This window comes from Brienomyrus brachyistius, unplaced genomic scaffold, assembly GCF_023856365.1.
Source record: "Brienomyrus brachyistius isolate T26 unplaced genomic scaffold, BBRACH_0.4 scaffold37, whole genome shotgun sequence".
Lineage (NCBI taxonomy): Eukaryota > Metazoa > Chordata > Actinopteri > Osteoglossiformes > Mormyridae > Brienomyrus > Brienomyrus brachyistius.
In genome coordinates this window covers 3635509-3661696 of record NW_026042312.1, presented here as the reverse complement: position 1 = coordinate 3661696, position 26188 = coordinate 3635509, and the positions used below count along the sequence as shown (strand labels likewise).

The 26188-nt window shown below is 42.8% G+C and overlaps 1 protein-coding gene across 1 annotated transcript in view; it reads right to left on the bottom strand.

Moving 5' to 3' along the window:
* Nucleotides 1-8101: 8101 nt before the first annotated feature.
* The window catches only part of LOC125722175 (uncharacterized), a 40042-nt gene continuing 21955 nt past the window's right edge, over nucleotides 8102-26188 (bottom strand). The window contains exons 4-13 of the mRNA XM_048998359.1: nucleotides 20821-20973; nucleotides 20262-20427; nucleotides 19674-19774; nucleotides 17319-17475; nucleotides 13433-13544; nucleotides 12618-12813; nucleotides 11772-11924; nucleotides 11388-11559; nucleotides 10933-11033; nucleotides 8102-8768 (exon numbers count right to left, since the gene is read on the bottom strand). Coding sequence (XP_048854316.1) covers nucleotides 8592-8768; nucleotides 10933-11033; nucleotides 11388-11559; nucleotides 11772-11924; nucleotides 12618-12813; nucleotides 13433-13544; nucleotides 17319-17475; nucleotides 19674-19774; nucleotides 20262-20427; nucleotides 20821-20973 — 1488 coding nt within the window. The 3' untranslated portion in view covers nucleotides 8102-8591. The remainder of the gene's footprint in view (nucleotides 8769-10932; nucleotides 11034-11387; nucleotides 11560-11771; nucleotides 11925-12617; nucleotides 12814-13432; nucleotides 13545-17318; nucleotides 17476-19673; nucleotides 19775-20261; nucleotides 20428-20820; nucleotides 20974-26188) is intronic.

Sequence of the window (26188 nt, the reverse complement as noted above, 5' to 3'; positions counted from 1 at the left end):
GGGTGAACAAAATACTCAGCTAAAGTCAGAGCAAAGCTAAAAAGAATGAAATTAAGCAGTTTTAGCTGACTTTAGCGGACATTCTTATAATAAACTCATTTCTTACGGGTATTATACTTGATATATGAAGTATGTTAACACCCCTTGGCCTAGATTTGTGATCTTTCATTCCTCTGAATCCTTTGCTCATCCCGATTCAAATTCATCCATTGCCGTTAATTTCCTTATTGGATTTTCTGTCATTCTGAATTTTTCAGAAAACCTACTTATTTTGCACAGGCCAAAAATTTTGTCTAATCTTCTACTTTGTAATTTGGCACCCTGTCAGAGGCCCATCCAAAATACTGGCTCACCAAATTTGGGTTTAATCCATTCATTCCTGTAGCAACACCATCAGGTCAAATTTCAAGATATGTTTCTGCATGTAAATTCTGAATTCTTAAGCCTGGGATTATGATCTTTGGTGTGTTTAAAGCCATGGCTTGTCTAACTTCGATTGCACTCATTAATTAAGTCTGTCATATTGTCATTTTGAATTTTTCTGAAAAAAAAGTTTTTTGGAAACCTAGGCTGTTGATCAAATCATCATCAAATTTGGGGTGCATCATCTAGAAGGGATTGTGACCAAAAATTGCTAAAAGTCAGATGCTATGGCCACTATCATCCAATGCATTTGATGACAAAGCCACTGAACAGGATGTGTGGCTATATCTCAACAAAACTTTGATTGGTTATAATTGATTTGGTGACTGGACTTGGGGCCCAATTCTGAGGAATAAGAACAAAAATAGTGTCATTCCACCACTAGGTGGTGTTGCAATAAGTAAACATGCCTTGTGGCTAATAACTGTTGAATGGATTGACCTAAGGGGGCGGCATGGTGGTGCAGTGGTCAGCACTGTTGCCTCACACCTCTGGGACCCTGGTTCGAGTCTCCACCTGGGTTACGTGTGTGTGGAGTTTGCATGTTCTCCCCATGTCGTCGTGGGGTTTCCTCCGGGTACTCTGGTTTCCCCCCACAGTCCAAAAACATGCTGAGGCTAATTGGAGTTGCTAAATTGCCCGTAGGAGTGCATGTGTGCGTGAATGGTGTGTGAGTGTGCCCTGTGATGGGCTGGCCCCCATCCTGGGTTGTTCCCAGCCTCGTGCCCATTGCTTCCGGGATAGGCTCCGGACCCCCCGCGACCCAATAGGATAAGCGGTTTGGAAAATGGATGGATGGATGAATAATGTCGGTAATAGAGGGGAGGGTAAAGCTGGAAAAAGTGGTACCTGGGTACGAAGGAGACGCACAGATATCCACTCCAAGGACTGCAGCGCCGGGAGATGGGAGGTGTTGGTGAATGTTGCTGATCTTAGATGCGAAAAATGACATGAGTGAATTAGCGAAGTCGGTGGATTGGAGGTGGTAAAAGAGTGAGCCAGGGGGTTTGGTGATGCTGTTAAGAAGAGAAAAGAGAGTCCTAGAGTTATGTTGGTTTGACAAGATTAAACCAGAGTAATAATTAGATTTAGCAAGGCAAAGAGTGTCCTTGTACAATTTAATGTGATTATTGTACATTTCTTTATGAATAGTGAGTCCAGTTTTATTGGCAGTAATGTTTCAAAACAATGAAAGAATGTTACACATATTATACATTAGACAATTAAATAACTGGTGTAACAGTTCATAAAATCTTAAAAAATTGCAAGTGTTTCCACAATTTTGGTCATCAGTGTATATATCAGTTAACGTATCGGTATTGGCCGATAGTCATTACAAATCAAGATATCAGCATCGGTCGGGTATGTCAGTCAGGCTAATATTACCGGCTGAATTAACTGGAGAATAGGCTATTTCCTTAATAGCCCCCCTTTCACCAGATCTGCATGTACTTCTCTCACTCCCTCCTCTGCATCTCTAGATAAGGGATACTGGGCCTTGTGAGGCCGAAAGTCAGACTTGGGGTGGATCACCAAAGGCTCAGCTGACACCACTCTGCCAAAATCATTTTTCCCTTTTGCGCACAAGCAATCAGGTACTTCCCCTAACCAGTCTGGCAGTGGATGAACACTTTTCTCCCTACATTCTTCTGCATCCCCCATTCTCAGTACCTCTACACAGTGATCTATTTTGTACCTTTGCACCTGTCCATCTCCACACATCCACCTTCCATCCTATAAATACACTTACACGGTCCTTCTCTCACATTCTGCGACTCAGGGTCCTAAGTCCTTATATTCTAATGACCCCTTTTGCCCATATGATAAATGGGGGACCGAACCTCCCACATATCACTGCTCCTGGGCGGCTGACAAATGGACAGATGCAGCAGACCTGTCCTCTGCCACATAGAGGTCATCAAGCACAACAGTCTCTCCCAGTTTTCCTGCAGCTTCAAAATCCTTTATCCACTCAGCCCCTCCTCTTCCAGAAAACTGAGCAGTGCAATGCAATCTTTCAGGCTGTTCTTGACCTTCAGGGATACGGTCTCTCAGAATTGTATCATCTGCTACCAAGCGGCAAAGTTTTCTTTCTCCTATAAACAAAACAGTCCCAAAGCCTCTGTCCCGGCCTTTGGGTACATGTTCTTCTTCCTCATCATCATTCTCTTGGTCATTGTCCTCATCCTCCTCATCATGGGAAGACTCTTCCTGCTTTACAGAAGGATGTGGCATCGGACCCACTGCCCCCCTTCTGCAGCAGGGGCAGAGGACTCACCTCTTCCTGGAGGAGGAGGGACCTGGACAGGAGGGCGAGGTGCAGGTGGCAGCGGTGGAAGAGGGGACACTTCAGGCTGGACAGGATACAGGAGATCTGCATTAGGCTTTTTCCTCTTCTCAGCATCAGCCACAGGTGGAGAAACAGCAGCAGTCGGATCGGCCCCCCTTTCCTCTCTGCTAACCATTACACGACTTTCCTTATCAATCATCAATCCTCATCAAGGCCACAGACTTCCACCGAAAATAATATTCTGGCTTGTACAGTCCCATACTACAACAAACATTCCCTCTCCTTTCCAATAACATTTCACAACATCTCCAATATGTTTAGAGTGCCCTCCTTTGGTCATCTACCCCCAGTCTGATGATGCCAATTTTTACAAGCCTTCTTTAGTCTCAGGCCAGTCACCCGTTCCATCATTTGCCTTGGGGATGGGTTTCCCTTATCCCCCCCTTTTTTTTTTTTTTTACATTCCCTCATTATCTCCCTCTCGATCTCTGAGTCCCTTTCAGGGGAGTGCGAATGTTTGCAAGGTAGCTGCCGTCTGTACAAAGCACGCAGCTACTGGGTGACCACTAAACTAAACAAGACAACTTGTTACTGGGTGATAAAACCCTAAAAGAACCAAGTGTAATTCTAAACATTAGATGTTCTAAAAACACAATTCTATCTTTACTTTTGACACCTGCATGCGTCAGTGTGGAGCAAAATTCCATGTATCAATTTATCTCAATGAGGATACTGCACCTGGGAGACCCCACACCCTTTACCACATACACATTCTCCAAAATCATACACCCTTTATACTCCCGTGGGACCGAGAGTGGACCAAACCCCGAACAGTCCCTCAGCCTGGAGTCAGGGGTCTACGACAGCGCCTGTCTTAGGTTGTCCCTGTCCACACACAGGAATCTTACCCGTCTTTGGCCTGTTACGCAGTGCTGTGCTACTGCATGCAATGCATTCACTGTCCAGCCTCCGCCATACAATGCCACGCCACGCAGTACACACACCGCCCTGTCCTCTGCCCCTGATGCACCAAGCCTTCACTGTCGTGTCCGGCCCTCCGCGGGTGACAGCTTCCCTGCTGTCTGACGGCTTCCCTGCCGTCTTGTGCCCCGTCACACAAATTCACAGTGGCGCCACTCAAAATCACGGACTTTCCCAAGGTCTCGTGCATCCACCTAACCCACGTAATAGGTCACTCAGGTCTCCCCTTGGACCGCACCCTTTCCCTATTACAGGTGGATGAGCGCTCCCTCCACGGCCTTCCTATCCGCGTTCAGCGCTTCCCCGTGCTTGGATCCCACAGTCACGGCGGACTCTCACACACTCACACACTATCACAACATAACCTTCAGCATCAAGCAAAGCAGCAGCAAAAATGAATAAACAGAGAAGCCTTTACCTCACCAGCACAGGTCCGGCCAAATCAGTCTCAGGAATGTTCAGCTCTGGGACAGCCTGATCTCCGTTATTCCTTGACGAGGGACTGGGCCAATCCTCAATCTCATCTGGATCTGGTCCCATCAGGCTCTACGCCTTACCTACTTCTATCGCAGGACCCCATCGTCTGGAACAAACAAAGAACTCAGCTGCCCCACGTTGGGCGACAACTGTGGTAGAAAAATTTTAAATATAATACTTAGAATAAAAGTTGGACCTCTCAGTTTGATGAGGTAAAGGAAATCTCTTTTATTCTAGCAACTCAGCAAAGCGCTCTCATCACACTCTGGCATTCGGTACCAAATCCTCCGGAGTTCCCCGAGCAACCAGTTGATAAACCATAACTCCCACTCCACAGTAAGGGTGTCTAAATCCTGATTGGTCACAAAACACCAATGAACCGAGCTCAAACGTATAACAAACACAATTCTCGAATTCTATTGGTTCACCTTGGTGGCAAGGTAAAGTCCACCCATTCTGCTCAGTTTACCAGAACATGTCTCGACTGCTAGGCTCCTACTGGAGATATGAATATAGATATTGATTACATGACATTGAATCACTGTAAATACTCGGTTGTCCTTTGATTAATGATTAACGTATTGACGTATTGTCATTGAATCACTGGCAATACATGGTTAACATGTGATTAATATGATTAACATGATTACTTATACATTTGCACTACCGCATAGCTTGCTATATATTGTTTGCCACAACTATTTTATAAAGCTATAACTCGCTGTGCACCAGTTGAGGCAGCTTCGAATCTCTTCCTGCAAGTGGTTTCTCCCCCCCTTTGTTCCGCTGTCTGCTTCTCCAAGGCCCGAGCTTTCCTCAGGGTCTGCGGAACTTACTGCAGGCAGCTATCTCGAAGTGAGGTCACACAGTATTCAAAACAATCTCTTCTTGTCTAAGGCCTAAGACACACACAGACCCAATATGCCAACCTCCCGGGCCTACAGATGTCCAATTTTAATTCCACAGTTACCTGAAATAAGAAAGAATTTTATATTCATTTCTATCTTCGACATCGGTATGTAACAAACTCTTCATCATTTATATTCCCATATAATGTTATTTAATATATTTATTTTTCAAGACCTAAAAAAGATGACATTTTATATGAAAAACTAGAAAAGTTAAAAATATGATTACACTTCTGCAGGTCTTCCTTCAGTCTCTGAGCAAGATCATTCAGGTTCATCTAATTCCAGATTTCAAGCATGACATTGAGAGCTTACCTTGTTAATTTGTTTCATGGGATGCTCACCCTGTTCAAGGACGCTTACCTTGTTAATTTGTTTCACGGGATGCTCACCCTGTTCAAGGATACTTACCTTGTTTTTCTGAGGGGTTTTCCTATGGACAAGAGAAAGTGTTGCGCAATATGTTTCGTAAGCCCCTGATCGGTTCACAGGACACTTGTCTTCAGGAAAGAGGGAAAGCGTTGCTCAAGGACACTTGTCTTATCATTTCTGATTGAAACCGCAAGCAGCATCACCCAGACAAAATTGGAGAATTAAGAGCGCATTGGCTGAGGGGAGGGGTGAGCCTGGCCAGCTTGACCCCGGCCCACATGCAGCGCCCAAATTAGTATAAAGGAAGGGGGAGATCCTGGTGTTGACCGGAGATCAGCCGTGGGATAGAGCGCGCATCGCCCGGCACTTCTCAGGAATCACGTGTTGGTCTCCTGCCAGGACTGAAAGGGGCTCCCCGGTCCGTGTGTGAAGGTGGGTGATTATAGCATGTCCGATTATAAATAGCTCTGCAACTGCTTATGCCTTTCATTGATTCTTGGGAATAATTATCACTGCTCGTGATAATAATTCTTATATTTCATTGCTTCTTTTCTATATATATATTTATTTTCCTACTGTATCTTTGCATCTTTTCTTATTAGCTATATATAAAATAATTCGATATCCATGGTAGTATGGATTATTTTGCATTTGCTTTTGATACGATATCTTGGTATGCGAGGTTATTTTGTGTTATTTATTAAAGTGTATTTGAGTGAACCTGAGCGTGCCTATTTGTTCCTTCGAGATGCTAGAACAATTTAAAACGGTCTTACCCTTCTGCCAAGTTTGCATTTCAGCTGGCAAGAAGCACATTGTGGCTGGACCATATGGAAAGCACAAGTGAGCGATTTCAATGGCTGGAGACTTAAAATTCAACGTTTTGAAATGTTCAATTTTATTTTTAAGGTTTTTCCTAAGAAAGGTTGTGAGAGTATTGAGGTTAATACTATTAAAGGTATTAGCTGAAATGTTGCCTGAGATGTCTTCAGTACCAATGGTACACACATTTAAAATCAGCACATTTTAATAACATTGAAGCATTCATATTGACTAAATATTTTGTTCATATGAAAATGTGTGTGTGTGTGTGTGTGTGTGTGTGAGAGAGAGAGAGAGAGCGGGTATACCTATCCTTATGGGGACACAATGTCCCCATAACATGATAAATATCCGTTTTTTTCCCTTATGGGGACCAGGAAACTCTATTTTATAAAGGTCAGTGACTGCTATGAAAAAACTAAAAATGCAAAAACTCTTTTACTTGTATTTTGCTTGGTTACTTATGGTTATGGTTAGAGCAGGGTGGGGGTTAAGGTTGTCATAGTTAGCGTTAGCATTTTTCCCATAGAAGTGAATGAGTGGGCCCCATAAGGATAGGTATACCCTACATGTACATGTGTGTGTGCGTGTGCATGCACGTGTGTAACATGCTGGGACACACAAGCTGGTAGAGTACATGTAGTACAGATAAGCTATGTTGTGAAAAAATAGCATCGCTGCTGTAAAGAAAAGTAAAAACTAAAATAAATTTCCTATCCACAGCTGCCACTGGGAAAGAAAAAAAAATCCCTTCCAACCCATGACTGACAACCAACAGGAACCTTTTTTTTTCATTGAAACTTCTGCACTTCTAAATGAAGACGACAGTTTTGAATTCCAGCTGCCAAAACACCAGCGCTGTGCTTGCAATCTACTAAACCTAGTAGCTAGAGAAGATGGCATAAATGCAACATCCAGTGAGGCATACAGGAAATTGTACCATTCTACATTTAGCAAGTGTAATGGTCTGCGGAACAAATGTGGAAGGTCCACTGTTCCCTCCAGCTTCTCCGACCGAATAAGACAAGGTGGAATTCCTTGTTCCTGGCAGTGGAAAGACTATGTAGGATAATCGAAGACAAGGGTGAGGGGGCAGTAGGAGTAATGTGCACCGGCCTAAAGGTCCCAATGTAAGTAAGAAATATGCTATGTGTTTTATTAGTTAATTAAAATGAATGTGTTCAGTTTTTTCTTTTTTGTACAATATTCTGATTTAATTCAATGTAAAGGTAGGCTTAAAATTGCGGTGCTGTTTGTTTTGTTTTCATTACAGGTTCAACCCAGCCGACTTGTGTTCCTTACTGAGTATGCTGCTGTAATGAACCCTGTCGCCCGGGCAACCAACATTCTGCAAGCGGAATCTAATGCCCAAATGGGGTGGCTACTTCCGACAATCAACCTCCTGACCATCGAACTTGACAGTCAAGATGCAGCTGAAGTACTGCAAGCCTCTTGTTGATATGCTACAGACTGGAATTAAGAAGCGTTCTGGGCACATGTTGGGGGATGCTGAGCTGATCGCAGCTTCGATTCTTCTTCAAAAATTCCGAACATAATGGACAAAGGATGATATCATAATCAAAATGGGTAAGACAGCATGTGTATACACTGTAAAACCTAACAGTACTTCTTAATAAAAGTAGTTAATATAACAATAATTAATTGTTGGTGGTGTATTTAATTGCCAGTGCTGCCCTTGGATGATTAGCATATGCGGAAAGGTGTTAGGACTGTTGTGATACCCTTTTCGGTGTAGTTCCTGGTACCGCCCACTCCCCTGTAGATCAATGGTGCTGGATGTATATTTGCATAGCATGACACAGTACTGTTTTTGACTTAACAGATTTTTTTAAATTCACCACGATTGTGATGAATAGGGCAAGAGAACAAAAACCACAGAAATGGCTATTGTATGTTAGCCAGTGACTACGCGAGATAGTATAGTCTCTATGGTTTAACTAGAGAAGGCATTGGCCGGGAAGAAAATGCTGTGAAAATCAACTATTTTGTTTCTCTTGTAAGACTGGGCTGTCTAGGAAAAACATCAAGTCCATATGTACTTCTATAATTGAGGAGATTTCTTTGGGGATACACATATATAAAGGATATATCGAATATATATTGTATAGAATATATCTAAGCATCATTCATACTCAAATGACAAGACAATTATAAATCCAGGTTATGAAAAGGTTTCTGTGTCGGAAAGGTACAGAAAGAGCCTAACGCAGGTTTACAGGAAACAAAGGTGTGGTGTAGAACACAAGGACATGGACAGAGAAAGGCAATGGCACAACCCCTCAATATGATCAATTCATCTACTCTGTGTCGTCCTCCCAGCTGTCAAAGTAATTGTCAGAAAAGTCCAGCATCTGCTTCATGGCCCGGAGGAGCAGGATGTCACAGGTGTCACTCAGCTCACTCTCATCAAAGTAATTCTTCACTGGAATCACATTTGATGGTAGGATGCCCAGACACTCGCTAGCTCTGTAGATCTGCAGAGAGACACATACATTCATGTATAATTTCCTGCTGCTGTATCACATGATTTGTGTCAAACAGGGCTGTAATAAGTCACAACTGAAATGGTATAAATCTGCCTTTAGCAGATGCTGCCAAATGAGAATGTACAGTAGAACCTTGGAACTTTAATAACTCTTAACTCAACCAACTCTGATATCAAACGGATATTTTTTTTCAAGGCAATATGTTGGATCTCAACCTTTCCTACTAGAACATCTATGGGTCGAGAAGCGTTCAACTGTACAAATTCGGACCTCGAAAGGGTCTATGGTGTTTAATTAGTCTCAAAACTCACGCACATAAAAACCACGCTTGCATATGCACTCGCCAGCAGAAATATCATCTTCACTATACGCTTCACTATACGTATTACACAATACTCACTTGCTCACTCAGTATTTAATTATTACTCTCAAAATATGTGTCACGCCTGGCTCGTACGATCCTCGTGTGTGCCACGCCCCCCTGATTATCCACGTGTGCTTCCCTGATTATACCCAGCTGTACCCTGTTGTCTTGTCTATTTCAGTCCCCGTCTTGCCTCAGTTCAGGGTCTGTAATTGATGTTAGTTTGGTTGCATGATCCTGTCCCGTCCGTAGCTGCCATTAAATTCCCGTTTACCCCGATTTCACCTCCTGCCTCCTTCCTGCCCGCTTGCCTGCCCATGCGCCTTACTCGCACAACCGGCGAAGCGCGACAGAATGGCAGACCCTAGGAAGAAAGCACCTTCCGTGATTGAGGAAGAATACGCCGGTTACGCTGACCAGGTGCTATTCTGGATCGCCCAGCCCGGCATCCGGGAAGATCCCCCGGCGTGGGGTCTCGTCAGCCGGAGCTGGGTCATCCTGGACCAGCTGTCCCTAGAGGAGGACGCGCACCTCGCAGAGGAGGTGTGCGATAACTTCCGGCAGCTGGCCGAGCTCCGGACGGAGCGGTGGGTCGCTCCGAGTGAGCCCGGGACTGTCCTCCCGCTGTCTGCCTTTGTGGACAGCGCGCAGCCTCCCTTCCCGACGAGGACCCGAAAAAGGAAGAAGCACGCGATCGTCCCGCCGATCGTTCTGGGGACGTGCGCACTCGCCCCCGCCTCCCTCTCAGCCGGGGAACAGGAGGACTCTCCGGCTGTTCCTGAGGTCACCTGCGCAGCTAAGCTGCCTCCCCGGGCAGCTTCTTCCGTCCGGAGAACATGCCGGGCCGCCGCGCAGCCCGAGTGGCCGCCTCCGCTGCCTGCAGGTCCACCGCCCGAGGCGCTCCCTTCGCCTCTGCCTGCTGCAGCTGCTGCACCCCAGCAGGAGGTCCCGGCTACGCCCGCTGCCTGCAGGCCCACCGCCCGAGGCGCTCCCTTCGCCTCTGCCTGCTGCAGCTGCTGCACCCCAGCCGGAGGTCCCGGCTACGCCGGCTGCCTGCAGGTCCACCGCCCGAGGCGCTCCCTTCGCCTCTGCCTGCTGCAGCTGCTGCACCCCAGCAGGAGGTCCCGGCTACGCCCGCTGCCCTCGCCACCAAGTTCTTCACCCTCCAGGGACTATACTGGAGGTACCACTGTACGACTAAAGTTCTAAAGCTCCTGAGGGCAATTAAATGTCAAAAAACTGTACTACTTGCCGATAGAGTTTTTTAGTGTGATAGTATTCATAACCGGCTTCTACTGAATCAGTATCAGAATGTACTCACTGATAAGACTTCTACCCACTTATGTAAGTCGCTCTGGCTAAGGGCATCTGGCAAACGCAGTAAATGTAAATCTAAATTTTGGACACAAATTTGTCATCCATCCATCCATAATCCCCAATCCCAGGAAACATAGGACCTGAGGAAGGAGACACCCAGGCCAGCATCCTGGTTTATGGAGGCGTGAGGCCACAGTGCTGCCCACAGGGTCATTTTGCTGCCTGACAATATGTTTTAGAAAATAAAATTAAGATAAAGGTTTGTGAGCCATTGGAATATAATAAACCAAAGGTTCAGACCCCCCAGGGCTGTGGGCTCGATCCCTGTCGCTGGTTGCATGTGTGACATTTGCTTGTTCACTCTGTTTCCTCCTATAGCCCACAAACATTCACCAAGATGAACTTGTTCACTGTGTGTGTGTCTGCTGCAAGCTTTTAGTACTGATTCCAGTGTTAGACCCAGAAACTCACCAGATCCTTTATGTAGCAGCTGTGATACACCTTCTTCAAGTCCTTTTCCACATGTGGGCACGCTTTGTCCACATGGGTCAGTAGCACCATTAGAGGGACCTCTAAACACAGCAACAGAAACGTCTCACTAGTGACATATTATATGTTGTCTGCCAAAGGCACGGAAAACATTCAGTTTGCCATATTCTAGTCCGGTAAACTGAACTTCTCTGTGTTCATACTGAATATCCAAATACATTATTAAAGTCATTAGTTCGCAGGGGTGAACTTACATTACTTTCCCGTATGATTGTTCAGTATTATTCATGGTTCAGGAAAAGCAGGTGTTAAAGCATATTACAACATGTATATAAATAGTTGCTTGTGAATTGTGACCCCCAGATCCACCCCCTCCCCCACTGACACACACTCCATCATAGATGCCACCTCCCTCCCTGTTCTCCACACTCACTGACCTGCCGAGTTAGTTCTCTTTCTGATTTCATCAATTTTATTCTTCATTCCTTGGTCCACAATTCCAGTTGTGGAGGCATCCATCACATACACCACACAGTGGATCCTGTCCTTAAGAGCCAATGTGCTCCATGCCTGAGAGTTATCAGCTTTCATTGGCTGCGCAGGGTTGAACTAAACAAACAAAAAGGTGTGAATGACATACAGACATGCATTGACTGTGAGATCATAGGAAACTCCAGCAAAATGCAATGTGAGTCCTTTCATATGACACTTATGTAACAACAGCACATTATTTATGCCAAAAACAATCAGTGAATGAGATTTAATTTCCTGTATTCATATAGCAGTAGTTTTTGAGGTGTGGTTAGATACACAGTTCTTACCTGGTACTTGTCTGGAACGTGGCCCTTCAGGATGCTCTCAATATCTTCAGTTCTCACCCCTCCATCCTCCCTTGCTTCCAGTCCCATGGTGTCACACAGTAGGAATCCCAGAGGCTGTCCGCCTCGGCCCGCTTTCACCTGGTAAGTGTGATACTGGAAGAAGACACATGATGTCATTCACCTTCTACCTGCTTATCCAGTTCAGCAGGCATCTCAAAATGATGTAACTTGGTGGCCACTGGTGAGGAGGTCTTCAGCTCAGGCCACCCACTTTATTTAAACAATACAAGGATAATGGACTTAACAACCAGCATTAAAATGGGGGTGTGGGGAGATTCACTAAGCTTGGTGACACTGCTGATTAGTTTTTTATTTTTCAGGGAGACCAATCACTTGGTCTGCGGATTGGATTTAATAACCATTAAGAATCACATTATGTGCTCAGCCGGTACCATGTGATTTCATATCACGGAAAATACATTTGAGCACCACATGTCCTGTAGGTAATGGCAATAAGAACATGATGAGGGTGGGACAGTGGCTCAGTGGATGGTGCTGCAACTTCACACTTCTAGGGCTGGAAGCTCAAATCGTGCCTCTGGCTCTGTGTATGTGGAGGTTGCATGTTCTTGCTGTGTTATGTGGGTTTTCCATAGGTTCAAACTAAATATCCTGCCATAGAGTCAATCCCTTCCTAAATCACAAAGAGGATAACAAACAGCAACTGAAACAGAGTGAAGCTAAAAATAACAGAATATCGTCCTTCCTTTCAAGCAAGAACATCATATAAAGACATCTGGATACACGAATGTTATACCAGGAAATGAAGTTAGACAGTCACATTACCTTCAAGGTCAGGCTGGTTTTCATTTCTCCTACTGCAGCTTGGCTTGTAATGTTGCCACGGAAGATAGAGTTGATGGAGTTGAAGAAGCTTGATTTTCCAGCTGTAATCTGACCAATTAGAAGAATCCGAGCCTGAGGCACTGAATCAATAGTGGGCTTGTAATCTTGCAGGTATTGCTTGAGATCAGTTCGCGTGCTAAAAGAACAGACATTGGAATTGGAAATAGGGATTAGCCAGAATTCATAAGGAATATAAACGATCCCATAATAGCATATTACTATGGCTTCCTTTACATCTCATTAGTCATCTGCAACTGAAACCACTTAATGAAGTATCATATATGCTTATTAGAAAGTGTTTATTTATTTTTTATTTACAGGTGCTAACCAAAGCTATGCAAGGGTCTTGTTCAAGGACCCAATGGTGACATCACTCTGCGGAACATAAAATCAGAATCTTCAGAATCTTTATTGCAACATAAAATAAAACTTGCTTTGGCACAGCTTGTTACAATTGGAGACGCCCATTACAATAGACCATTAACAATTAGGGCATAAGCAGATAGATTAAATATGAGGCAAAAGATACCCAGCAGAGATACATAAATGCAGTGTAGGTGATAAATGCAGTTACCAGCTGGTGAGCTAACCTGCAGGGCTGCACACTGCCCAGTGTTTATATGTGTGTTTGTGTGGGAGGGGAAGGTTATAGAACTCATGCACATTTTAAATATATATCCATAAAATTATGTGATGCTAGTAAAAAATAAACAAAACAAGTTGTTGATTATGTTGGATAAAAACGGGCTTCATACCTGTGGTCCCACACAACATCCCTCCAGGCTTTACCAAGGAGCTCTGGTTTGTTCTCTTCTGTCACTGGGGTACTGCTCCCACTTCCCATTTTCCCAACACCAGCTTTCTGACCTGTTCATGGAAAGCATTGTGTTTTCATTATCGGTCCACCAGTCCCTGGAGAAACTGGGGTTAAGGGCCTTGTTCACAGGATCTGAACCAGCAACCTGCTGACTACAGACACAGAGCCCTAACCGACTGAGCCACACACTGACCCATTACCCTTTTGCATGAACCTTTTTAACAATATACTTTATACATTTTCAATATGCTACAGCTGGCTTTGGAGTAAAATGTTTCTTAAATGGATTTTTACAGTGCTTGAAGTAGAGAAAATCGGGTGCCGGTTCTCCCCTTGTTATCTTTTATTGTTACTAGCAAATCAAACATGGTAGAAATGTTGCTGTTTCTCTGAAAAGAGAGACAAAGAGGTGGAGATACAGCCTCTCTCTGAACAGCCCACTTCAAGCCCCGAATTTGTACTTTTATACCTGGTACATTCAGGGCTGGTCCTCACCCATGTGGCGACCTGGGCAGGAATTACCGGCAGTGCCCCCCCTCCCCAGTGCAAACTCCAAAATAAATGTAGAAACAATAAGAGTGAAGAAATAAAGACGCTGGTGACTAAACAGTGCCTAAACCAATCTAAACCAATAATGCCCCCCCCCCCCCCCCCCCCCCCAATTGTCGGAATCCTTTCCCATGAAATACAGCCACACTTTACACTATTCAGCTTTAGGCTTTTTAACTGGGTTTGAGGTAGCTACCGACTAACGGTGGCATCTGAGTGAAACATGAACCAGAGATGGAACGTAAGGTGCAGTGATGCTTCTGCTGTCTGAGCAAAAGTGGGCAAATATTTCAATCAACACTTCAGGCATTTAAGTGACACCAACATAAGGCAACAAAATCTGCACTTCAGTACAGTCCGGTACATACTGATCGGTACCCATCCCTATTGTTCATTGTTTAATATTGATTAAATTTGTCTGCCTAATGCAATAAGTGATTTGTAACATTTTCATATTATATGAGTAGTGCTGCACGATGAATTGTTTTTGAATCGCAATGTTGATTCATATCATTATGCTATTTCATTATAGGGCTGAATCGCAATGTTGATTCCTGAATCCCAATGCGATCTCATTCTTACAGGACAACAATTCTGCCACTCTCTTCTCAATATCATGGACAATTCATACTCCTATAAAATCTGATATTTACATGACACAGATTCTGCTGCATTTGCATTAGCAGGGTATTCATTGCACCAAACCAAGTGCTCCCTTTTGCAGGGCCTGAAGAAATCATTTGTCCTCCACTACATATAATGTTGGGCCCTTCAATCCAATCATTTCATTTCATGTATTTCAAGTGTTGTGTCTTGAAACTTCAACGGACTGACATATTGGACTAATGCTGATTTCTTGATTTTTATCAAATATTAGTCAATATTTACAATATATTTTGTATAATGGTAATAAAATGCATCAAAGATCAAATGATCCTGTGTGATCCCGTTCACAATCATCTCACCCATCTTTTTGTTGTCAATAAGTACCACTGCCTTAATTTTTGGGGCAGTTTGTCTCAAAATTTGATCAGGTTCAGATCTTCCCCCTTACAACATGTCTGCAAAAGTTTAAAAGAATCTGGGAATTACTTTTTCAGGTATCGTACTACCGGGATCAAATGTCATCAAATTTTTTATTTTTTTTTGCTTTCATTATGCCGTTTGAAAAAGATCCATAAAATACTTTTAGAGTTATTGTGTTAACAAGCCTGAGTATCTTCTATAGCTGTCATTTCCTTCCTTTGCTACCACACAGTGCTGCTGCTTCATTTTTGAGACAATTTACAGTATCTGAAAATAAAACCAGGCATAGATCTTCATTTAAATAATGTTTTTGTTACACATCCAACAGTTTTTTTTTTTTTTACAAAATCAAATGTAGTCTGCTTTCACCCTTCATTTTGCTGCCACTAAGCTGCATTGCTTAAATTTTGGGGTGATCTGTGTCAAAATTTAATCAGTGCCAGTTGGCACCCATACAAAGTTTGAACAACACCCAGCAAATTGTTTTTTAGTTATCATCTTAAGGGGATCAAATGTCAAAACTCTATTTTTTCTTAACAAATGAACCCTAATGAAGATAACATTTTGTCAGATGTTAGAGGTATCCCCTAGATGTAGTATATTAGATAAACTCCTTATCTGTGATAAATATAATTGAATTTGACCAGCATATATTTTAAGTCTGAGACAGACAGTGACCAATGCTGGATTCATCAGGTCATTTTATTAGCATAGCATCTAATCTAGTGCTGGGTTAAAATGTGTACTTGAATGTATAATTATACAGCTCTGGAAAAAATTAAGAAATCATTCTATATTTTTAAATCCTGATTTATTCCTGGGTTTACTGCTGGAGGCTAAACTACAAGGCAGGCTGCTTCCAGGCTCAAAGTTTCTAAGACAGCAACAAACAAGAATAAGGTGAAGCAGGAGGCAATAACCAAAAACTAGACAGTCAAAAGGTAGAAGCAACTTTCTAACGCCAGAGATGACCGACAACTTATCCGGCAGTGCGTCATAAATCGGAGGATGACCTCAAGTGACCTTAGAAAGGAATGGGAAAAACATCACGTGTAGGTGTGAAGTGCACTGCTAGGGTTAGGATCATATCAGGCTCCTAGAAGCAGGACTGAAGGCCCATAAAGCAAGGAAGAAGCTCTTCATTAATGAGAAACAGGGAAAAACTAGGCTGCAGTTTGCAAAAAATATGTATATTTTACATTGGCACGTAAACATAAATTGAGAAATGAGTGCAATAATAAAAAAGCCCAAAGCCGACTGTACTTCCTCAGGAGACTGAGGTCTTTTAACATCTGCAGGAAGCTCCTGAGGATGTTTTACCAGTCAGTGGTTGCTGGAGTACTTTTCTATGCTGTGGTGTGTTGGGGGAGCAGCACAGCAAAGAAGGACTCATCCAGGCTGGAAAAACTGATCAGGAAGGCTAGCTCTGTGGTCGGCATGAAGCTGGACACTATGGCGATAGTGGCAGAGAAAAGGACACTAAAAAAATTGCTGGACATTATGGACAATGCTGGGCATCCTCTGCACACGGCCATAAACAACCAGAGGAGTCTGTTCAGTGACAGGTTGTTTCTCCCAAAGACAAGGACCAACAGACTTAAAAACTCCTTTGTCCCATACGCCATCAAGCTGTTTAACTCCTCTCTGGAGGGGAGAGGGAGGGGAAACAGGTGGACAAAGGAGGGGGGGACAACTAAGCTGTAGTGCCTCTTCACTTCACTGTGCAATACTCTTGTGCAATACCTTTGGTTTTTAGTTCAATACTGGAAATGTGCAATACTTTTGGTTTTTTGGTTCAATACTGGGAATGTGCAATTCCCTTGTATTCTCTTATTCCTATTTATTCTATTTATCCCTTTGTATTTTATTTTTCTTGTATCTATATATGTATATATATGTATATATATAACATTTGCTCACGTTGTTATTTTTATTTTTTGTAACTTCTGTCGGTGCTGTGCTCTTGGAATCCGAATTTCCCAGAGGAATCTACCCGAGGGATTAATAAAGTTTCTATCTATCTATCTATCTAATATAAAATTTTGCTGTGGTCTCAATTTTTCCAGGGCTGTGTTCATACTCAAGTGAAAAGACAATTATAAATCCTGGTTATGAAAAGCTTTGAGTGTCAGGAAAGGTACAGAAACAGCCTAATGTAGGTTTTAAGGTATGGCGTAAAACATGGACAGATTGAGGCAACGGCAAAACCTCTCAATATGATCAATTTATCTACTTTGTGTTTTCCTCACAGTTGTCGAAGTAATTGTCAGCAAAGTCCAGCATCTGCTTTATGGCCTTGAGGAGCAGGATGTCACAGGTGTCATTCAGCTCACTCTCATCAAAGTAATTCTTCACTGGAATCACATTTGATGGTCGGATGCCCAGACACCCGCTAGCTCTGTAGATCTGCAGAGAGACACATACATTCATGTATATTTTCCAGCTGCTGTTTGTAATAAGTCACAAATAAAATGGTATAAATCTGCCTTTAGCAGATGCTGCCAAATGTATATTACAATACTTGCTTGCTCACTCAGTATTAAATTACTAGTCTCAAAATATGAGGCACGCGTGTATGCGCTCGTGAGCAGAAAACCCATCCTGTCTACGCGCTCGCTGCACCCTCTTATGGAAGCCCTTTAGGGCCAAAACGTCTTAAACTTTTTGCATTGAGACGGAATTATCTCACGGTTACAGACGTTATATTTTTACCTCTAAAGACAGATATATAACTTCACATACAGATGGCATTTTGCAACGTGTCTTCATGTCAACAAAGTGATCTTTCAAAATAAAAGCACCATTAACTTCTAACCACAAACACCATAACAAAATCAAATTCTTCACCCTTTGGTTATTATTCTCTGTGACTTTCCTTATGTGCAATTAAATAGACCAGGGTGACAAAATAAGTATTACTGTATATACAATATTGTGTTTTTTTCTACAGATCATCTGTGGGTGAGAAAATATATTTTTTATTGTTTTGTGTTTACTCTCAATAGTTTTGCGTTCCCTCACAATACTTTTCCGCTACTAATAATAACTGTAGTTTAATGCTTAAAGCACACAGGACATGTCTGTATTACAGTACAGCAAATCACAAGCGGGCAAGTGCAGTGGGATCACAAATCTATTGTGTGGCAACACTGAAGTATTGTGGGAGAATGCAAAATTACTTAGGAAATGTTTTCCCACCCTGACCTCTTAGGGGGAATTCAGTGGTACGAACTGTACAGAAATCCACAAATAAACAGGATGGAAGCCACAAATGTAACGATCTACAAATAAACAGGATGGAAGCCACAAATGTAACAATCTACAAATAGGCAAAACTTTTCCGCTACTAATAATAACTGTACTCTGTCCATTTAAAGTACAAAAGTTAGAATTAATGGATTAATAAGTATAAACCAAAATAATAGACATGTCCAGTTAAGTGTACTTTACTGTTTACAGTAACTGGCGGTGATTGGACACGGTGCAATTATTATTATCATTATTATTATTATTTATTATTTTTATTATTATTATTATTATTATTTATTATTATTATTGTTGTTATTATTTAATATTATTATCATTATTAGGAGCGGCATGGTGGTGCAGTGGTTAGCACTGTTGCCTCACCCCTCTGGGACCCGGGTTCGAGTCTCCGCCTGGGTCACATGCGTGTGGAGTTTGCATGTTCTCCCCATGTCATCGTGGGGTTTTCTCCGGGTACTCCGGTTTCCCCCCACAGTCCAAAGACATGCTGAGGCTAATTGGAGTTGCTAAATTGCCCTTAGGTGTGCGTGTGAGAGTGAATAGTGTGTGAGTGTGCCCTGCGATGGGCTGGCCCCCCATCCTGGGTTGTTCCCTGCCTCGTGCCCATTGCTTCCGCGATAGGCTCCGGACCCCCCGCGACCCAGTAGGATAAGCGGTTTGGAAAATGGATGGATGGATGGATGGATGGATGGATATGTGGTTTTTCATGTCTGTATGACTTTATCAGTTGTTGAATGATTGTATGATTAGTTCACTAGGTTGATAGGTTTTAATATGTAACCATGGAGGCTCTGCAATGGATTAAACTCATTTACATAATTTCTTATGGGGAAATCTGACTTGGAACTCAACCAAATCCAAAACCAAGTCGACCAGCCTTCTGGAATGAAGTAAGTTTGTGCTCCAAGGTATCACTGTACGACTAAAGTTCTAAAGCTCCTGAGGGCAATTAAATACATGTACATGGTGAGTCTATCCCAGGAAACAGAGGACCTGAGGAAGGAGACACCCAGGCCAGGATCCTGGTTTATGGAGGCGTAAGGCCACAGTGCTGCCCACAGGGTCATTTTGCTGCCTGAAAATATGTTTTAGAAAATAAAATTGAGATAAAGTTTTGTGAGCCATTGGAATATAATAAACCAAAGGTTCAGACCCCCCAGGGCTGTGAGCTCGATCCCTGCCGCTGGTTGCATGTGTGACGTTTGCTTGTTCACCCTGTTTCCTCCTACAGCCCACAAACATTCACCCAGATGAACTGCTATCTCTCACTTGTTCACGGTGTTTGTGTCTGCTGCAAGCTTTTAGTACTGATTCCAGTGTTAGATCCTGAAACTCACCATATCCTTTATGTAGCAGCTGTGATACGCCTTCTTCAAGTCCTTTTCCACATGCGGGCACGCTTTGTCCACATGGGTCAGTAGCACCAATAGAGGCACATCTAAAAACATCAACAGAAATGTCTGACTAGTGACATATTATATGTTCTATGGAATAAGCCATCATCAGGAGAAAGTTTCTAAAGCAAAATCATAGCAATCAGCACACTGATGTCTGTCTTACTCAGAAGCTCCTGCCAGCATCACTCTGCCTTTCCTCAATCCACATGTATTCAGCTCAGCTCATGTTCATACCCTAATCTTCAGTCCCAACCCTTTAAAAGTGGGCCCTATGTGACAGAAAGCCCTCCAGCTTCTCACAGATGGAGCGGCTCTTTGTGGAGGAGCATCCAGGAGCTCCTTCAGTTACAGCATGAATACTGTTCCTGCCAAAGCCCCGGAAAACATGGTTTGCCATTTTCCATTCCAGAAAGCTGCTCTTGTTCTTACTTTGTCAGGTTCCTGTGTGATTATTCTGTGTTATTCATGTACCCCTGCCCAACAACACACACTCAATAACAGATGCCACATTCCTCCCCACTCACTAACCTTGAAAACTAGTTTTCTTTCGGATTTCATCAACTTTCTTCTTCATTTCTGTATCCATAATTCCTAATGTTGAGCTGTCTATCACATACACCACACAATGGATCCTGTCCTTAATTTGTAACTCTGTCTGACCAGCACCAGGTTGCCATGGTGATGCAGGGTTGAACTAAACAGACAAAACGTTAATAACACATACAGACATGCACTGACTTTGAGATCATCTCATATGACATCTGTGTAATACCTTATTTATGTGAGAACAAATCAATGGATAAGATTTAATTTTGTCAGAAGAGAATGTAGGGAGAAGACGACCAGTATCTGTAAACATGTGACTGTTATAAGCCATTAATGGGATCAGACATGCATGCATTCATATGGCAGTTGTTACTGAGGCCTGCTTAGATACACAGCTCTTACCCAGTACCTTTTTTATGCAGCCCTTCAGGATGCTCTCAATATCTTCAATGTTCACCCCTTCGTTTGCTTTTTTGATATTTAATTTCCTATATTCATATAGCAGTTGTTTTTGAGGCATGGTTGGATACACAGCTCTTACCTGGTACTTGTCCGGTATGTAGCCCTTCAGGATGCTCTCAATATCGTCAGTTTTCACCCCTCCCTCCTTAGTTGCCTCCAATCCCATGGTGTCACACAGTAGGAATCCCAGAGGTTGTCCGCCTCGACCTGCCATCACCTCGTAAGTGCGATACTGGAAGAGGACACATGATTTCATTCATCTTCTTGCTGCTAATATACTTCAGCAGGCATCTAAAACTCAAATAACATGGGAGCCCTGAGCTTCAGAGCTCAAAAGTCTTGGCTAGAAATGCTTATAATGTGATTTTTTTACAATTTGTCAGCCCCACTGAAAATAGGTTTTTGAAAAGTGTAATTGTAACAAAAAAATTGAATAACCACATTCTAAATGATCTAAGATTATTGGTGCTGAGTTTGCTGAATAAAAGCATTTGTAGCACTTTGGGATAAATGTTGTTTACATAAGTGAAATATTTAATAGTTTTTCTGAATTGCTGAAATATTAAAAATCATTTTGTAAACAAAACTGCACGCCAATTGCCAAAAGTCATTCATTGAATCAGTCACTTGTTTGGCGAAACTTTAAACCTTGCTCACCTAGTTAGACACAATTTTCAGATCTCAGTCACCCTTTTTGCAAAACTCGAAACACATTCTCATTCATCAAAACACATTTTGCGCTTTGGTGAACTTTGATGCAAAATAGAAAACAGACCGCAGAGATTAAGCGCAGCCAGCACACTGTAGTCATTTAAACACAATGACTCAAAACTGTTCACACACATTTCTAAACATTTGAAGAAGCCAAAGAGTGACTAGAACATAGAATACGTGCCATAGGTGAATATGAGTTGAATTTCGACGTCAAGGTACAAATGGGCCACACAGAGGATTCTTTCTGCATCACTCAACAGGGGATAGCATCACTAGTCCCAGCCCTGAGACATGGTGATGAATGAACATTCTTCCGTAACTCTGGCTTGGCAGTTGCACAACATTTTACTGTAATATGCCTCTCATTTGTTTACTTTTTGGCTTTGTCCTTTACAGTAACTTTTCTGGAGTACTTTGTACGGCAAACGTTATATATTACAGTGTTTTACAATCGCCATGACAGCTTTCCAATACATTTAACAAGTTCCCAAAACTCTTAACACAGTTACCACAACATCCGTCTTTGTAGGCTATACAATTAACACATTTCTTGTTGCTATGATACAAAATGCATACAGTTAACACCAATTTTAAATGCTTGAACTTCTTTTACACACAAGCTCAACCAAGACCAAAACAATGTAATTTTACAGTCAAATCTACAAATGCTTTCACACTGTATGTCAGAACAGATAACATCATGTTCTAAACATAACTTATATAGGCTAAAGTCAAAGTGAACAGCTGTTCATATTGTGAATTGAAATACAAATATATTCCCTGTATTTTATTCCATTGCCAATGAGAAACAGCTTATTGCAGTTATGGAAATATATAAATCACAGCTGATTCCCATCTAGGAACCATACTCAGGTGTTGATGTTTTTCCAATCACATGATCATATGTTCTAAAAGAGGACTCTTTGGGCTGATCTTGTGTGGAAAAGGAACAATATAGAGCAACACAAAGAAAGAAAGAAAGAAAGAAAGAAAGAAAGAAAGAAAAAGAATGCTTGCACGAGGGAAAGGAAGACGAGTAACAGGATTGAGAGGAGTGGGACAAGGACAAGGGAGAGGAGTGGGGCAAGGTAGAGGGAGAGGAGTGGGGCAAGGTAGAGGGAGAGGAGTTAGAATTTAGTTACAGTTGTGTGGTGGTGCTCAAAGAAGGACCAGAGGTAGGGTAACTGATCAAATAAGAGCTACTATCATTGACCATGTCATAAACCACGGACTATCATACAGAGAGGCTGGGGAACGAGTACAGCCAAATCTCAGCCGGGACACAGTGGCATCCATTGTCCGTATTCTCAGAGAAACCAACAGGTAGGATATTGCTTCTCCTACAGCAAAGTGTAAATAATTTTACCATTTACTGTATTAGAGTGACTGTATGCCTCCAGTCTCTAATATGTAATTGTATTTTGTCCCTCTAAGGACTCAACGTCTACCTCCCTCAGGGGGCAGAGGAAAGCTCTTGAATGAAGAACAGGAACTTGCTATTGTCAACATGGTGATTGCTGACAATGAAATAAAACTGAAGGACATTCAGTCCAGAGTTGTAGAGGACAACCTTGTCTTTGGGAACATTGCAACAATCAGCATAACATCAATTTCTCGGACTCTAGCTAAGCACAGAGTCCGAATGAAAACACTATACAAAGTTCCTTTTGAAAGGAACAGTGAGCGCATCAAAGAACTCCGTCACCAATACGTCCAGGTAAGGTTATGCAATACAGTCATTACTGTACTATACACAGTGTGTTTTGCAGTAAACTACTCTATAACAGTACAGCACAGCATTTACATACACTGTGTCTAATTACTTTCAGAAAGTCATGGAGTTGGAGGTGTTAGCAGAAATACATGCTACAGCGGTTATGGCGTGTAAAATATTATACTAAACCGAATGTATATATCTTTATGGAGGACTGGCACACACACGTTAAACTCCTGTCTCTTTACCGTCAAGAAGAAAAAACTTTATTAACACTTTTACAACATCGGCTTAGCTCACAGCTAAATGTATTTTAGCAATTCAGAAAAACTGTAAAATGTCAAGGCATGTCAGACTACTGGGTGAGAGACCTCAGACTCCAAAGGGTCACAGTAAATACTTATTATGCTATGTTTCTTTTATGTTCCTCTTTTTGAGTCTGGTACTATGACAAAAAATTCCCAATCTATCTATCCAGTGCTACTTCATCATTCCATCCTCTTTGTGTAATGTACTGATGTACAGTACTGTCAGCAAAACAGCATGATACTACCACCACCCTGCTTGACCATTGGTTCAGTGTTCTTAGGTTAAGAAAACAACCTCACCTTGATCCCCTGCAAACATATCTCTTTTCATTGTGGCCAAGCAGAGAAGTTAATGACACATTCAATTAATGACACGTCATTGTGACTGCCCCCACCCCCATCCCCACCCCCACCCTGTGAATATGCAGCCATCAGCAGCCTTTCAGACTGCTAGCCAGACAGAACACACTAAGGAATGTGTCTGTTTTATTCAAGCACAGTACAGAATCATATGTTTTTTTTATTTTTCATTTTCCACTCTGTCCACCTTTATTCTCCAAAATCAACCTTATTACTTTGTTTAGGCCTGTAATTAGTCTGTTACACATATCTTGGGTCACTCTCCTCTTCCATAATAACTCTATTGCTTGGACATGCTGCTGCTTTGTACCTGGCTTGACCTCCTTGCGAATCAAGTCAAGTAGTCAAGTCAAGTAGGTTTTATTGTCATTTCAACAATACACACAGTATATAGAGAAATGAAATAATGTTCCTCCAGGACCATGGTGCAACACAGAGCAGGACAAAGACAGAGCAACATCTGAAGTCTTTCATCATGTGCCAAACAAGCTCGATGGGCTTCGAATTTGTTTAATTTTCATATACCACACTGTCCCTTGCTTAACGATATCAGTCTTATTACTTTGTTTAGGCCTGTAATTATTGTATTGAACACATCTTGGGTCTGCCTCATCTCCAAAAGGTGAAGTAAAATACAAAATTCTAATTTCATCAATAAACTGACTAAAAACACATTTTGCTAGTTTTAGGCCATCTTTGCCTCACAAGAGAAACAATTTCTTAAATTTCACAGGCCATTTATTGCAGTGTCGTCAGTTCATAAATAAAATTGGAATTTTGTATAAATATAAGAAAATCATACTTGCTTAGATTTTCATTTTTTTGTAGTGAAGTTAAGATGTTCAGGTGTTCTACCTGATTTCAGGTAAGTCACTTCAGCTTTCATAATCACTGCTCTCCCTGGTGGATGGATAAATCATTGCAAGTACTTTACACACAGAGAGTTAAGGGGTGGATCATGGGGACCCCCTTGTTCATTATAGTCAAGGTCCCACCCAGAACCCAGTGGGGATCGGTCATGGACCACCCAAGGACCAGCCAAGGACCAGCCAAGGCCCCATCATGGAAACAGGGGAAAATTCAAGTGGCTGTAAGTGTATTGTTTTTAGACATATTTAAAATTACACATGGTATTGAAAACAATAAAAAATAAGGTAAAGGTGTCATGTCCTGCCCACCATGCTGCCTGATCCTCTTGTCTCTAAAAAGCCATGTCTGGTGCTTGTTTGTCTCACCTCTCGTTCTTGCTCTCCTATTAACCTTTCCCAGCTGCCTCTTGTCTGTGCCCTCGTTACTCCAGTATGTAAGTGCTTCCCAGGCTTGTGCTCATTAACGTTGTGCTTGCCTGTTGCTATATTCTAGTCTCCCTGTTTGATTTCCTGTGATCCTGTTGGCTTGCCAGTTTCATTTATATTAATAAATCACCTTTTGTGTGCAACTGTATACTTGCTCCCCAAGTCTTTGGCCTGGTGCATACAACAAAATGAAGGAACTCCTCCCAGCACCAGTAGATCACCTGAATCCTTACCACTGATTGCTGCTGCCTGTTTTCAGGCTTACTTCATGGTACTTGCACAGGCAGCAGTACATCTTTCCCCGGAGAGAATGGCCTGACTCTGAGGGGTTTACAAGGGTACGTGGCCATCCTCTCCTTGGACTCTCTGATGGGGGAAGTGATGGCTATAGTGGGGGTTCTTGGAGCCATCTGGGATGAGGTTAGTGCACTGAACTTAATGGAGGTGGAATCCACCGCAGACAAAGAGCCTGCTGACTCCACATCGCTCACCACTGGGCCACCTGCTTCTGCATCATCGCCCGAAGGCAGACAGCAGGACATTACTCCGGGACTAGCTACTGTCCCACTGCTTGCTGCAGATGCGAACGCTGGTTCCCCAAAGTTCTACATTAGCTTCTACTGGTGGAGGCAGAGGCTTAGGAAACGAGATGCAGGAGAGGCCTTTGTCGCTCCACTAGCCCCCAGCCCAGGAGAGGCCTTCATCACTCTGTTAGCGCCTGGCCCAAGGCTTCCAGCCCCGAGAGGGCTGCCCACCTTGCACCCGCAGTGGCCACCACAGATGAGGTTTCTGTTGCTCCCAGCTCCAAGGGCGCCACTTTGCCCATGCTCCCAACATGCCAGGTCATCTGCCTTGCCCATTTCTGGAAGGCCTGGTTCTACCCCGCTCACTGCATGATGTCCTGTTGGATATAGCTTCACTCTCAGCTGCCAGGCCAGTGAGAGCTGTTCTGTTCTGCCCATATCTGGACGTCCTGGTTCCGTTCTGCCTGTGTCTAGGCCTCCAGGTTCCCTCCAGCCTGTCCTGCCCATCTTCAGCTGTCCCAGTCGTCATGCC